The sequence below is a fragment of the Cervus canadensis genome, chromosome 14 (genome assembly GCF_019320065.1).
Source record: "Cervus canadensis isolate Bull #8, Minnesota chromosome 14, ASM1932006v1, whole genome shotgun sequence".
Taxonomy (NCBI): domain Eukaryota; kingdom Metazoa; phylum Chordata; class Mammalia; order Artiodactyla; family Cervidae; genus Cervus; species Cervus canadensis.
The window spans coordinates 6,780,818-6,794,128 of NC_057399.1; the positions used below are offsets into that span (position 1 = coordinate 6,780,818).

Consider the following 13,311-nt stretch of genomic DNA (forward strand, 5'->3'; position numbering starts at 1 on the left):
TGAGTGCCGAAGAACTGATGCTTTTGAACTGTGGTGAGGGAGAAGATTCTCAAGAGTCCCTTGGACAGCAAGGAGATCCAACTAGTCAATCCTAAAGGAAATCAGTCCTGAATATTCATTAGAAGGACTGACACTGCAACTGAAACTCCAATGCTTTGGCCACTTAATGCAAAGAACTGACTCACTGGAAAAGACCCTGATACTGAGAAAGATTGAAGGTGGGAGGAGAAGGGGATGACAGAGGGTGAGGTGGTTGGATGGCATCACTGACTTGATGGACATGAGTTTGAGCAAGTTCCAGGAGTTGATGATGGACAGGGAAGCCTGGCATGCTGCGGTCCATGGGGTCGCAAAGAGTCAGACAGGACTGAATGACTGAACTAAACTGGATTACTGGCTCAATGAAACAATGATGCTAAAGAAGATATTCAGTTTTATGCTTGTGAAGAAGTAAATAACAGGACAAATAAAAGTGCTGTCTGGATTGGGATTTCTGTTATAATTCATGTTCTAAATATTCTCCACAGTAGACTAGATTTGTGCACTATGCATGTCACAACACATAGAATCATGAAATTTTTGAGAACGTGAGCAGGAATAGAGCATAAGTATATACACAGAAAGTGATCTGTAGTGTAGAACAGTGGATCGAGAACCACAATGATGTGTTTTGGAATGAAGATCTAGTTCAACAAAATTGCAATTCCCTGATATTTTGCATTGCAAAATCCTAAAACACACAAAAAATAAACCCTGAGTAATTGGATAAACTCAGCCAGTAGTTGGAATTGGTTGACTGTAAATGCAAAGTTTCTTAGACTTGTTACATTTGACTAGAAAGGTTATACAGATTCTGCATTCTCTTCCATAGATTCTGTCCATACAAACAAGCTATGGTCCATTACCTATAGCTAACTTAAATTGAAAACACTGGAATCTGTGTCCAGCTGCTTTTACATTTTCAAGGATAGAGTTGCGTTGCATGCTCTTATTTTCCGTGTCTGTATTTTGAGAAGCATAGCTAAGGTCAAAAGCATAGGACTTTAAACAGTGGGATCCCAGTAAGACTTCATTTGGTTTCCAGTTTCCAGTGGGTGGTACCTTGACAAAAACCAAAGGCACCATCTCACCTACCTTCCTACCTCGGTGAGAGTCAGACCCGGGACTGACCAAGGAAATGACCACTCCTGGGATCTCACTCTTAACATTTGCCTGGCATGCTTCTCCAATCTTCTGTTAAGATTATTTGTTTTTCCTTTTTGTTATTATTTTACTAGGTCACTGTCCTATTAGACATTCAAGCCTCAGGAAATAAGAATACCATTTCACACACCATGTTTTAGCTACATTCTTCATCCCTAACATTTAAAAAATACCCTCCAATACTGTAAACTTAGTAGTTCTGATAAAATTTTCAAAATGTCTTGCTTTCCATTTTTCCATTTTCTTTTCCATTATTGCCTAGGAATGTCTCATCTCAAAAGGTAGTAGTTACCCTAGAAATATACTCTATGCAAAGAATGAGAATATCAACCTTCTTTTGACTTCAATGATTTTCTACATTGTTTCCATCTGCAAATCTTTCCACTTGCATAAACATAAAAAGACTGGAAGTGTGGGGGCGGGGGAGGAGGTGGATAGAAATTATGCTCTGAGGATATTATGCCAACAATGCAATTTAATGCATCTTTGATGGTGTGCAATTAGGTATTAAAATTTCTCATAAGTGGAAACATTCTTGGTCAGTAGAAATTACCGTAGATAATTTCAGGTGACAAGGGAATAATTTTGCTAGATAGAAGGCCTAGATAATACATAAAGCATTCAGATTAGGGGAAAATTAATTTTTTCTTCACATGAATCCTTTGGTTAACCGTATTAGAAAATGCAAATTCACATAAAACTGAAGGAGAAAACTGCTAAGTTTTTATATTTTAAAATAAAATCTATAAAGACACAATATAGCAAAGCAACTAACAAACAGTTGGCCAAATCAGAATTCACTGATTTTTTTGTTCCTAAAGGGCTAACTGCTTTGCACAAAGGTTTATTTAAGGTATGCTACTGGTTTAACATAGAGTCCTAGTCCTAAGTATGCCCTTAATCTTCTCTGATTTTCCTTCTTTCACACCAGTGTTTCTAAAGGAGGATGAAATGCTGAGGTCAATGTATTATGTTAGCTGGATAGATTTATCAAGTATGCAGGACAACACCACCGCTGCAAATTCTGATCACATTCATATTCTTGGCATACTTTGGGCATTGCATATGCTAAAAAGAAGATTGTACCAGACTAGAAAAAGGGTACACTAAGCAAGGCCAGGATTAGCCAAGGGTGGCCAGAGAGAAGGCTTTCCTCCAACTGTAGGTAATAGTCTTCTTGTTTCCATTCAGACTCTAATGTTTAGCTTCATTTCAGTAAAAGCTGAATGCACTGTCAGCAGACAAGCCACAAGCAATTCCTAAGTGATGGGAGTAACCAACCATTCCCTTGAGATGATGGATGTGTTCACTTCAGGCATTTGCTATAGAAAATGTAACAGTAATGGCGCTGATAACGGCTGACATGGGGGTGCAGTCAGTCCACGGCGTGCACAGGCAGACTGTTCTAACAGCACTAGTCACTAAGAAAAACGTTCAAAGGCAAAGGTACAGATGTCATATGAAAGCGTTTCCATTTAAGTGGAGATCATACCACCAACTCAATCAGGAAAATGGGTATTAAGCTTCTGAGCATCAAGAGTTAATCTTTTGGAATTTTAGAGGTTATTTCAGGTTAAATAAATAATACCTTAAGATTATGTTGGTTGTCTGTTTTATATATAGTAATGTATATAGCACCAACTCCTAATTTATCCCTCCACACCCTTTCCCCTTTGGTAACTATTAGTTTCATTAAGAAAAAGAATCTGAAAAATAGTATACAGATAGATAGATGCATATTTATAAGATGTATAGCAAAGTAATTCATCATATACATATATGTTAAACATCTGAAGCTATATGTGTATATATAGACCATTTGTTGTTCAGTTGCTGAGTCATGTCTGACTCTTTGGACCCCATGGATTGCAGCACATTAGGCTTCCCTGTCCTTCACTGTCTCCTGGAGTTTGCTCAGACTCAATTCCACTGAGTTGATGACATCACAGCAAAGTAATTCAGTCATATATACATATATATCTATACATCTGAAGCTAACACAACATTGTAAGTTATCTATACCTCAATGAAAACTGAAAAACTGAAACTGAAGTTGCTCAGTCATGTCTGACTCTTTGCGACCCCGTGGACCATAGCCTGCCAGGCTCCTCTATTCATAGGATTCTCCAGGCAAGATTACTGGAGTGGGTTGCCATTTCCTTCTCCAGGAAATCTTCCTGACCCAGGGATTGAACCCAGATCTCCCGCATTGCAGGCAGACGCTTTAACCTCTGAGCCACCAGGGAAGCCCCTATACCTCAATAAAACCCCCCAAACCCAAAAGTATATATAAAATAATGGAATATAAATGGCTTCTATAAAATTAACAGGGTAAAGTTTTTAATTGTATAACTCACCGTTATATACACGAAACATAACGAACCAAAAGAGACAAGGGAACCAGCCTGCAGACAGGCGAGTGGACACTCACTTGGCGTGCCGGATATCTGGCAGGGACCTCTCTAGAGCGATGTTGTTGCTGACGAAAATATTGAAACCGTTTTCCCTGTAAGCTGAGTCATCATGGTCCTCCTCAGTGAGGGGGTAAGGTTTTCCATGTTCCCCTTTCCCTATCAGGAGAAAAGGAAAAGGGGTTAGTGTCTGCATAAAAACCACTTCCACTTCTAGAACAGATAATAGGATGTGAATGTGTTTCTTTAGTCTCTCTTGTAATTATGCTCCAGAGAACGCTCCAGCAGCAAGATTTTATCAAATGATTATTTTATTTCATTTAGAGAAATGAAACATACTCATAATAAAAAGTAAGCAACACAGAAGTAAAAAGTACAGTCTCACCTCTCAGCAAAAACCACAGCTAAGAGCTTAAACATTTCTATGCAGATATATATACTGATAATATACATACTGCCCTATAATTTGATTTTATCAAACAGAATTGAATAAAAAAGGCATTACTTCATTTACTTCTGATGGTTGATATTATTCCACGACCTTCCAATTTATAGTATTTGATCAAAATATATTTCTAGGTTATTTTTAACTTTCTATATTGTAAACAATCTTAATAAACATATTTGCTTGCTTAAGATTCCTAGGTTTGTATACTTGGAAAATAAAGTTGCCACAATATCTTTAGAGCTAGTAGATAGTTTTCTAACATCCCAAGAAGCATTAAAGAATATTTTGAAATTTGAAATTTGCTGGTAAAAATACAGATTATTCAAACTTTAATTTCCCTTCTCTTGAGTAATAACAAAATTAATTTACATACATTTATCATTTGTATTTCTTACATTTTTAAATGGATTTTCAGAGATTTTACAAGACAATCTGCATTTAAGAGCAATTTACATATTATGTTTGCTCAAGCTTTTTTAAGAATCTGTGTTGTAAATCTTTTCTAGGTTTATTTCATTTAAATCTAAGGCCTTCTGTCTTTTTGGTTCAGCCTGGAAGGAGCTTGGAAAGTTCCTTTCTGTCCTAATAGCAGATAAAAAGCTGAACAGACTCAACAACCCTTCATGGATGCAGAAGAGAGAAGTAGACATAGGACAGGCAAGACAGATGGGGGAAACAGGAGCCCAGGCTTACCAGAGCAAGAATTCATGAGCAGAAATGCCGGTAACCAGTTGTCCAGGGTAGGAAATCTGAACTGTAACTGACAAATTGCTGGAGCTCAGAGCAGGCAAGTCTGAGAGGTAAAAGGTCTCCGAGGATTCAGTCATAGAGAGGCTCCAATTTTATTGTGACGTTTATCTCCAGGAGCTCAACAAAGCTCCCAGAGTAGATACCAGAGAAAAATTCTCTTGTGTTCTTGGCAGGAGGAGGATAGAAATTTTAAAATACGCCTTGTTCTTCCCATTAACAAGGCCTGCCCTTTAGGGAACCTAGTTAACCAGAGCCCACCTGCTCAGGTGTATCCTGTTGAGCTTAACAGACCTAAGAGAAGGGAATTCCTGACTTGAGCCCATGGTAACCATCCTGCCCAACCAAAGGGGGGAGGGAAATCCTGAATGCCCTCCCACACACCTCTACATCACATCATGAAAGGCCTGTTTACAGCAGTTTCTTTTACCAAGTACATCATGTCCAAGGGAAAAAACGAACAAACAAAACAAAACAAACAAAAAAACCACAGGGCATGCCAAAAAGGCAAAAAGTCACAATTTGAAGAAAGGATCAGAACTGAGTTTCTCGAGGTAAGAATACCGCAGTGGTTTGACATTCCCTATTCCAGTGGACCACGTTTAATCAGAGATCAAAACAGTTAATCCTAAAGGAAAGAACCCTGAATATTCATTGGAAGGACTGATGCTGAAGCTGAAGCACCAATACTTTGGCCACCTGGGAAAAGTGATGACTTTGATGGGAAGAGATGACTCATTAGAAAGACATTGATGCTGGGAAAGATTGTAGGCAGGAGGAGAAGGAGGTGGCAGAGGATGAGATGGTTGGATGGCATCACCGACTCAATGGATATGAATTTGAGCAAACTCTGGGAGACAGAGGAGGACATGGTAGCCTGGAGTGCTGCGCAGTCCATGGGGTCACAAAGAGTTGGATGCGACTCAGAGATGGAACAACAAGTATCAGAATGAGACACAGCAAGGATTGTGGAATGATCAGGCCAGTGCCGGGAGCCATTATGGGAGATCCCACTCATGACGAGGTCATGAAGAAAATACCTGACACGCAAGGCCATTCAGGATCCCATCCATGACGAGGTCATAAGGAAAAACCTGACACGCAAGGCCATTCAGGATCCAAGGGACCCTCCAGGTTGGCCTCGGCCTCTACCCCACCCTGTGTCCTCCCCCTTTTCTGCTGTTGTTCTTGTTTGCCCAGCTGCAGATTCTTGTGTTGCCTGCCGAGAGCTCTCCTGCTCCTCTTTCACTGAATAAAGACCAACTTAAAACGCTAACTAATAAATCTCCTGGATGCTGGTATACTATGAAGGGGCCAGGGATGAAAGAGATACTTCAATTCACACCCTTTTGCTGGCATTCTGGCTTGTTTGATAAATGTGTGCTCTCATTGCAAAAAATGTTCATGATTGTTCTAAACATCCCAAGCATAGTACGCTAACAAAAGAAACTATTAAGCATAGGTCCCTCCGTGGGGTGAGAAAAGCTCCATAAATAATAGTCACAAATGTGCCTAATAGAAAATACTTTAGATAGAGATTAGCTGGCGACTTCTTGCAGGTAGTTAACTTTTAGACTAAGAGCCTGTTTTGTGCCATATCTGTTGTTTTTGCAGTCCTTTGCATTTCTGTTCCATAATAATGTAATCTTATCTAGTTCCCATAAAAATGACACCTAATTAAAAAAAAAAAGATTAACCACAAAAAAGACAGGGTTGGTTACTGAAGATGTTTAAAGTTACACCAGGTGCAAGCCATAAATTGTCAACAGGCCTGAAAGCCAAAAGATATTATACATAGAGATTAACCATAAAAAAGGCCCTAATAGGCACAGAGCCCTTTGAGGGGTGAGGAAGCCCTATTAGAGAATACAAGAAATATTGTTTTAAAGGTGGTTATTGGATCAATGTTTGATTGATGTTAATGTGCTAAGGTTGTGCAGTGGAAACTATTGTTAATATAGTTGGAGATCTAGAAAAATAAGAGTTTAGCCCTAGAGTAAAAACAAGAAGATAATTGTTAATTTTAACCAGGAGCGCTAAACAGGGGCTGCCTCACCAGAGCCGCAGAGTCTTTGTGTGCTAAACTTTTTAGATAAATTTAGCAGAGAACTTCTGCAAAAAGACTGACCTTTTTGTTAACAGGATTGTATTTCTACTATGTTGCAACCTGCTGTACCATGAGACTGCCACTTTTCTGTTTTCTGCTAAGCTCAAGGCCAAAAGATAATGTACAAAAAATCTATGGGAAAAGACTCTCATAAACAAAAATATACAGAGGACACCTGGTTTCGTGAAGGACAAGCTGATATAATGTTAAACTAAGTCTGTGTGCTTATCTGCCCCTTAGAAATGTACCAACTTAGGGTATAAAGGCGATAGTGGAAAATAAAGCAACTGCCAGACTCTGCTGCACATCCCAGTCTGGTCTCTCTCTTTCTTTCTCTCTCTCTCTCTCATTCGCCAACGCCGTTCATCCTGAGGGTTCCCCTACATCCTGCTGGGGCTAGACCCCAACAGGCCAGCAGCTGAAAACAACTATGATTAATATGCTAAGGATCTAATGGATAAAGTAAACAGCATGCAAGAACAGATGGGCCATATAAACAGAGAGCTAGGAATTCTATGAAAGAACAAAACATAGCCGCTAGTGATTAAAAAAAAAAACTTAATAGAGATGATGAATGCTTTTGATGGATTCCTTGTAGACTGAGTACAGCTGAGGAAAGATCCTTTGAGCTAGAGGATGTAGCAATAGAAACATCAAAATCCAAACAGCAAACAGAACAAAAACTTAAGGAATAGAATATTCAAATACTGTGGGATTACTACAAAAGGTGTAACATATACCTAATCGGAGGGCTTCCCAGGTGGCTCAGTGGTAAAGAACACGCCTACTCATGCAGGAGACATGGGAGATGCAGGTTTGATCCCTTGGGTCGGCAAGATTCCTTGGAGGAGGAAATGACAACCCACTCCAGTATTCTTGCCTGAAGACTACAGCCCATGAAGTCACAAAGACTCAGACATGACTGAGCAACTGACAGTGCACACGTGCACATACAATGTGAACAGGAGAGAGAGAATTAATACCTGATAATATCTGAAAAAGCAATGACAGAGAATTTCCCCAAATGAATATCAGACTCCAAACCACAGATCCCTGAAGATCAGGGAACACCTTGCAGGCCAATTACCAAAACACTACACTGAGGCATATCATTTTCAAAATAGAGAAAATCAAAGATAAAGAAAAAATCTTGAAAGAAAACAAGAGGAATAGCTTCTTACCTACAGAGGAACAAAAATAAAATTTTATCCAACTTCTCTTCAGAGACTACAGAAGCAAGAAGAGAGTGAAGGTGAACTATTATATTGACAATTAAAGAATTGAGCAATAAAACCCCCTATCCACCTAGAACTCCATCCTCTGTGAAACCATCCTTCAAAAGTGAAGGAGAAACAAAGGCCATCTCAGACAAACAAAAATTGAAGAAATTTGTTGCTATTAGAGCTGCCTTGTAAGAAACATTAAAAAGTTCTATAAGAAGGAAAATGATATAGGTTATAAACATGGATCTACATGGAGCAAGAGCATTGAAGAAAGAATAAAGGAAGGTAAACTAAAATCTAAAGCCTTTTCATTTTTCTTATTCTTTTTTTTTTTTTTTATTAGTTGGAGGCTAATTACTTCACAACATTTCAGTGGGTTTTGTCATACATTGACATGAATCAGCCATGGAGTTACATGTATTTTTCTTGTTCTTAATTAATAGAAGTTGGTTCAAAGTAGAATATTAACAATGTAATATATTATATATGTTTATATATTATATTATTTCTGTGTTCATTATATAGACACACATACGCTTATAAAAAGTGGAACAGAGGACAGCAATGATACAAGACATAGGAAGCAATTAATAATTAGGATCATTTTATTATTTTAAGATATAACACTCCACTTAAAATGCTGTAGTTTTATTTATAAGTGGAGTTGCATTAGCTGTAAATGTGCTGCAAACTCTAGGGCAACCAGTAAAAAAAGTTACAAAGAAGCATAGCTGTCTGAGTCTATGCTATCTCAATTTTAAATTGATAGAGAAACAAGAAACTGGCAAGGGAGTTAACAACATTGTGCTTTCTGTATATGAAATTGATATTTAAATAACACTTTTCTCCATTGCTGTTTTTAAACAATGTTCAGTTCAGTTCAGTTCATTTCAGTTGCTCAGTTGCGTCTGACTCTACGTGACCTCATGGACTGCAGCATGCCAGGGCTCCCTGTTCATAACAAACTCCTGGAGTTTACTCAAACTCATGTCTACTGAGTCAGTGATGCCATCCAACCATGTCATCCTCTGTCATCCCCTTCTTCTCCTGCCTTCAATCTTTCCCAGCATCAGGGTCTTTTCAAATGAGTCAGTTCTTTGCATCAGGTGGTCAAAGTACTGGACTTTCAGCTTCAGCATCAGTCCTTCCAATGAATATTCAGGACAGATTTCCTTTAGGATTGACTGGTTGAATCTCCTTGCTGTCCAAGGGACTCTCAAGAGTCTTTTCCAGCACCACAGTTCAAAAATAAGTAGCTAGAATATACCAGTATCAATATGTTCTTGTGATCACTTCAGCCCAAGAAAGCTGTGTAGTATTTTAAAAATTATAAAAAGTATTATGATGATTCATTTGGCAAAAAGAGTTGGACAGAATGGTTTTCCTATGTATCAAAACTTGTTTACAACTTTGTCATCTATGTACCTAGGGAAAAAATCAATAAATTTCTTTAGTTGAAAAAAAAGAAGCATAATTTGTATACTAAGAAATGGAGAAATGATATCATATAAAATGCTCAGTTCAAAGCAAAAATACAGAGAAGTATAAGACAAGCAATGCACAAGGATGATAAACAGAAAACAGCAATGAGTAAGGTAGAGATTAATCAAAATTATATCAGCAATCACTTTGAATGTCAATGGCTTAATACACCAATTACAAGTGATTGTCAGAATGGATCAAGATAAATCTAAGATTTTTTCCATCCAGATTATTTTACTTTTTTACATAGTTTCTTATTTACATTTATAGATAAGCCAAGTACTACTGTACTATTATTTTAAAAATTCATTCATGAATTGAGTTTTACTAACATTTTGTTTTGTTTTATTCATTAACATTTTTGAACCATCTGGAACTTGTTCTGGTGTGAGATGTGAGGAAAACATCACTTTATCATTAAACAAGTGGCTAGGTGTTATAGAATTGACATTTAATGAATACTTTGTCATTTTCTTTCTTGCTTTAAAACGCCATGTACAAAAGTAAAAATAGAATTGCCATATGACCTAGCAATCCCACTTCTGGCCATAGATCTGAAAAGAGAAAAACTCTAAATTTGAAAAGATAGGCTTCCCTATGTTCATGGCAACACTACTTAAAATAGTCAAGATATGAAAAGAACCTAAATGCTCATTGACAAATGAATGGATAAAGACACAGTACACATATACAATGGAATAATACTCACCCATAAAAAGAACAAAATAGTGCCATTTACAGAGACACCAACGGGCCTAGAGACTGTCATACAGAGTGAAAAATCAGAAAGACCAAAAAAAAAAAGGTCTATTAACACATGTATGTGGAACCTAGAAAATGATGGTGTAAATGATGCTATCTGCAAAGCAGAAATAAAGACACTGATGTAGCAAAGAACTCTATGGACAGTGAGAGGGGAAGGGTGGGGGGTGAGCTGGGAGATTGGGATTGGCATATACACACTACTGACACGGTGTACAGAATAGATGGCTAATGAGAACCCCCTGCACCCACAGCACAGGGGACGCGCGCTCTGTGTGGCCTGAGTGGGGAGGACAAAGGGAGGGGGGACACGCTCACCAACAGCTGACTCATTCTGCTGTGCCGTGGGAACAAGACAGTATTATAAAGCAACTGAGCACCAGTAAGAAGTCATTAAAAATCTATAGAATCAAGCCTTTGATCAAATTTAATTTTTTGGAGAGGTTTTTCATAATCAACACATCTTAAACCATCATACAGAGAACTCCACACCCTCTCTATATCCCAAATCTGCCTTTATATATATATATACATTTTTTTTAAACTACATATAGCTTGCTATTCTATATTTATGTTTTTGCCTGTTAATCCGCAATCTTCCAATCCGGATAGAAGCTTCACAAAAGTAAGGCCTTTCTTCTGTGTCCCCAAATATCCCCAGGACCTGGAAGAGTGCCTGCCACATAGCAGATAACCTAATAGACGTTTTTTGAGCCTTATGCAAATAAAGAAGTGATAAGATTTGGGTTCATTGAGAGTGAAAGTGAAAGTATTCGTCGCTCAGTCATATACGACTCTTTTTTTTTTTTTTAGTTGGAGGCTAATTACTTCACAACATTTCAGTGGGTTTTGTCATACATTGATATGAATCAGCCATAGAGTTACACGTATTCCCCATCCCGATCCCCCCTCCCACCTCCCTCTCCACCCAATTCCTCTGGGTCTTCCCAGTGTACCAGGCCCGAGCACTCGTCTCATGCATCCCACCTGGGCTGGTGATCTGTTTCACCATAGATAATATACATGCTGTTCTTTCGCAACATCCCACCCTCATCTTCTCCCACAGAGTTCAAAAGTCTGTTCTGTACTTCTGTGTCTCTTTTTCTGTTTTGCATATAGGGTTATCGTTACCTTCTTTCTAAATTCCATATATATGTGTTAGTATGCTGTAATGTTTTTTATCTTTCTGGCTTACTTCACTCTGTATAATGAGCTCCAGTTTCATCCATCTCATTAGAACTGATTCAAATGAATTCTTTTTAATGGCTGAGTAATATTCCATGGTGTATATGTACCACGAAGCTGTGGTATATACGACTCTTTTTGACCCCATGGACTGCACAGCCTACTAGGCCCCCCTGTGCATGGGAATTCCTAGGCAAGAATACTAGAGTGGATTGCCATTTCCTCCTCAAGGGGATCTTCCCAATCTAGGGTTCGAACCCGCGCCTCCTGCACTGCAGGCAGACTCTTTACCATCTGAGCCACCAGGGAAGAAATAAGAATATTCATGTATTTATTCAAAACCACATATTAAGCAACCACTCTGAGACAGGGGCTGGGGATTAAATGATGAACATCAGAGTTATTATCTATGATATCATGTTTAACAGAAAAATTTTTAAAAAGCAGATCATTGTGGTTAAAATAGAAGTGTGGTCATCTGTGAGTTCCTGGAGGGATGGACAATGTCTTGCTATCTATGAGTCTAGAAGTCTTCGTACAGTACTGATCATGTGGCTTGACCCACGGCATTTCTGTGAGATGAATATATGGGGAGATGAATGAATGCACTTAATTCATTAATGCATGAGGAATGTCTCTTAATAATATGGGACCTCTCAGCAGAGGTAAGGAAGGCAAAAGGTAAACAGGCAGAAGTGCCCCAGGCGTGGTTCAGAGACCTGAGAGTATAAAGTGTGACTAGGAATTCCAGCTAAGGTTTGTTATGGCCGGAGTTGGAGGCATGGGTGGAAAGGTGGTGAATTGTTGGCTTTGAATTATTCTGAAAGTGGTAGAAGTCCTAATTAAAGTAGAGTGCAAGAAGTCAACAATCCTTACTGGAATCTCTAGGGTGACAGTTAAAAACCTTGTAGGCATGCACAACACAAAACCTAACTAAGGAAAAACATGAAATAATAAAGTGAGCTATTTAAGTAATGAAAGATTCCAGAACTTACTCATCTTACAATTCACAGTTTGTACTATTTGACCAATATCTCCCCATTTCCCTCAACTCTAGCCAGTCGTTATTACCACTTCAGTCTTTCTCTATGGACTAAGGATTTTTACATTCATATATAAAGTGATATCACTGAATATTTGTCTTCTCTGCCGACTTATTTTGATTAGCATATACATACAACAGGTTATTCTTCACCTATCAGAAAGAAGGAAATCCTTCTATTTGAAACAATGTGAATAGACCTTGAGAGCACTACATTAAAATGAAAAGGAAAACTCCAGACCCACAGGGATTCCCTGATGAATTTATTTTTCCAAACGTCAAAGTGAGAAATAGTGCCATCTTTACAGGGATATTTTTAGAAAATAGAGACTCTAAAAGTATTTTTTTAGAATATCAGCATAAGCCTGATATCAAAGCCAGGTAAGAGTATTACAGGAAAGGAAAACATCAGATCCACGTCTCTCAGGAAAATAGATTAAAAAACTTAACAAAAGATTAGCAAAATGAATCTACCAATATTTTAAAAGACAGCTTATAATGACCAACTGGGATTTATTCCAGCAATACAATGTTGACTTAACATTCAAATTCATCAGTATAAGTCACATTGAGGAATAGGTAGTATTATTTCAATATTTGCAAAAAAATCATTTGATAAAACTCAACAATAATGGAAATTTCCAGTAATCTAGGAACAGAAGGGGACTTTAAATATATAACAAAGGGTAGCCACATGAACA

General features: G+C 38.1%; 1 protein-coding gene across 1 annotated transcript in view; it reads right to left on the reverse strand.

Moving 5' to 3' along the window:
* GALNTL6 (polypeptide N-acetylgalactosaminyltransferase like 6) overlaps positions 1–13,311 on the reverse strand; it is a 909,229-nt gene that overhangs the window by 802,487 nt on the left and 93,431 nt on the right. Inside the window, exon 2 of the mRNA XM_043487121.1 lies at positions 3,635–3,773. Coding sequence (XP_043343056.1) covers positions 3,635–3,773 — 139 coding nt within the window. The remainder of the gene's footprint in view (positions 1–3,634; positions 3,774–13,311) is intronic.